The 3004-nt window shown below is 40.6% G+C and overlaps 1 protein-coding gene across 1 annotated transcript in view; it reads left to right on the forward strand.

The window, feature by feature from the left end:
* Positions 1-1504, forward strand: part of LOC105821409 — a 24741-nt gene extending 23237 nt beyond the window's left edge. Inside the window, exons 5-6 of the mRNA XM_012658112.1 lie at positions 1024-1150; positions 1371-1504. Of these exons, the coding sequence (XP_012513566.1) occupies positions 1024-1150; positions 1371-1504 (261 nt within the window). The remainder of the gene's footprint in view (positions 1-1023; positions 1151-1370) is intronic.
* The last annotated feature ends 1500 nt before the right edge of the window (positions 1505-3004 follow it).

Raw genomic sequence — 3004 nt, forward strand, 5'->3', positions numbered from 1 at the left:
AATTTTAGAATGCCTGTGTACATTTTTTTAAATTTATAAGTATAGTTATCTTCTGTACATAAGAATTCCACATCCGTGAATTCAACCAACCTCAGATTGAAAATATTAATTTAAAAAAGATGGTTGCCTTTGTACTGATCATATACAGAATTTTTTCTTGACATTATTTTCTAAAGAACACAGCATAACATGTATTTACATAGCGTAGGATATATGCAGATATTTTACCATTTTATGTGAGAGACGAGCATGCGTGGATTTCGGTGTACGTAGGGGATACTGGAATCAACCCCCAGGGGTACTGAAGTACATCTGTAGCTTACACATGATATGTGCATGAAGTGCTTCGTTACTAGAATTACATCAGGGCGGTAAGTGCAGAATTGCTCCATAATCAGTTCCTTCAGCATCGCATTTACCTCTCAGCACGGCCCAGGATTGTTCACCTAAACATGGGCTGTGTGTAGTTGCACCAACGTGGAGTGTGTTTTTTGTGTCCTTGTATCTGGACTTCTCTTGTTGCCTCACAGTCATAAGAATGCATGGTTCACAAGGAAGAACTAAACATCTTCAGTTTTTCAAGGAAGTACAACCTCATAATACAAAATAGAACTACATTTTCTCCTGCTTTCTTACCCCAGTCTACATTGAACTTGTGTCTAAATTAGTTCCTGTAACTCATTATTCCAAGTATGTATTTATACTCACATCTTCCTACCAGATCATGAGCTCCTTGGAGGAGGAGAATTTTATTCATAATTTTATCCCTAACAGCAAGAATGGTTCTAGATTTAAAGACAAACTTTGTCATACTATTTTCAGTAATTAAGTTATTACAGCAGAAGGATATTTCTACTGTTTTTTTTCTTTCTCCCACCTTGTAGAGTACAAAGAACCAGCATCTCATATGCGTTGATCTCATGTGTCTTACGTGAGACACCACGTACATACAGAAGAGTGAATTCCAAGGTCCCATTGTTGTGTCCCAGGGCTGATAAGTTGAGGAGAAATGTGCCATTACAGGGCTTGGTATCCTTTGAGGATGTGGCCGTGGACTTCACCTGGGAGGAGTGGCGGGACCTGGACAATGCTCAGAGGACCCTGTACAGAGACGTGATGCTGGAGACCTACAGCAACCTGGTGTCGCTGGGTGAGCAAAACTTCTTTCTTCTTGATAAATACAGGAAGCCTTTACAGGTTTTGTGCTATTCATTGTAAATTTCCAGTCCATGGAAAATGTGTCACCCCTCTCCACTGAAAGGTTCAAATTGGCTCTTTCACTGCACAGCTCCTGAAGCCGACCTCTTGTCATTGTTCAAAGGACCTGACTGAGCAGTTTGACAAAGTCCTACATTATTTCCTACTAACAGGGCATTGCAATACCAAACCCGAGGTGATCTTCGAGTTGGAGCAAGGAGCAGAGCCATGGATGCTAGAAGGACCCCCAAACCAGAGCCTCTCAGGTCAGTTAGCAAGTACTGGGCAGAGATGCCAGGAGGAGTAAAGTCCAGCAGATGCTGGCAGTGTGGACCTGTTTTCACCAATTTTCTTACCCAGGCCCAGACCTCAGGACAGGTGGTCTGCATGCACCAAACACATTCATAGACTCCAAGAATAGCTCTCACTCACATATCATGGCCTTTTATTTTGCTGAATATTTTCTTATATTAATATTTATCCAAAATCTAATGCCTGCCTTCCTCTTTTTAGATGTTTTTCTTTGCTTTTATTTTGTCAATATTCTCCATTGCCCTCTTTTCCTCTGTTCCCATGGACTGGTGTTTTCCCTCAGACATTTATTCTTACATCAATTTATTCTTTCAGCACATCTTAATTGAGCAGATTTTAAGCACTGGTGATTTTATTATTATAACAATGATCAAAATAGTGTCTCTTTTTCATGGAGCTTCCATTCTGATGAAAAATAAACAAGAAAATAATGTATGTTAACTAGTTCTTTAAGAAGCAGGAGAAATACTTAACCAAAGTGAGAGAATGAGTGTAAGGGAATGTGATAATTTAGGAAGGATGGTCAGAGGAGGCATTATTAGCTTGATTATTAAGTGTTTACTTTGGCATAGATTCAGTTCCAGTTAATTCTTTTCCAGTTTTGGCATATAATAGGTGAATATAAAATATAGGTTCGAGAGTGGACATCACTATTGGAGATACAAATTTGGAACTCAGTAGCTTAAAACTAGTATTCAATGCCTTACTTACAAAGGAGTTCACCCAGGGAGTTGAAAGAAAATGAGGAGTGTAGGAGTGAGCCCTATGTACCTTGATATCAGAAATCATGACACTGAGGAGGAACCAGCACAGGGGTGTGGAAATGAGGGGGGCCTTGACTTGGGATGAGAACCAGGAGATTCTGGGTCCCAGGGTCAAGAAAACCAAGGCTTTTATGTTGAAGAGCTCAGATTTCTGTTTGGGAGTAGAGTTAGTATTTTCCCCTTATCTTTGTAGAAATTATTCTAAAACAACAAAAAGAATGGCAAATATACAGGAGACTTCATTTTCCATGAAACTAAGAGAAAGCTTAAACTCCAACAAAAAATATAAAAGCCATCTGAAACAGTGAATTATCGAGCAGTGGTGCCTGGGCCAGAAATTGGAGGGAGAATGTCAGGGCAATTGATCTCAGAAGGAGCCAAAAATACTCCCTTTAAGACTACGGGCACAGCCTGGATTGCAGAACCAAATCCTGTGGGGCAGCAGGAATGGGGTGCCCAGGGTGGTGGACAGAAGGTTCCTGGGCCTGTCAGGGTTCTGAGAGGCAGAGGAGTTGGGTTACATTGGGAAGTTGCAGGAAACTGTCTAGCATGGGGAATAAGAGATTGTATTGGAAAAACTTCAAGATACCTATAGCCATTCACAGGGAAGAATGAAAACTAAAACACAAATGCAAAACCCAGTCCCTAAGCCATATTCTTGCTTACAAGACCAGGAAATGGCCTTCCCCCTACACCTGCAAGTAGTTGATCCAGGAAAATCTTTCCATCTG

Source organism: Propithecus coquereli, unplaced genomic scaffold (genome assembly GCF_000956105.1).
Source record: "Propithecus coquereli isolate 6110/MARCELLA unplaced genomic scaffold, Pcoq_1.0 Scaffold572, whole genome shotgun sequence".
Lineage (NCBI taxonomy): Eukaryota > Metazoa > Chordata > Mammalia > Primates > Indriidae > Propithecus > Propithecus coquereli.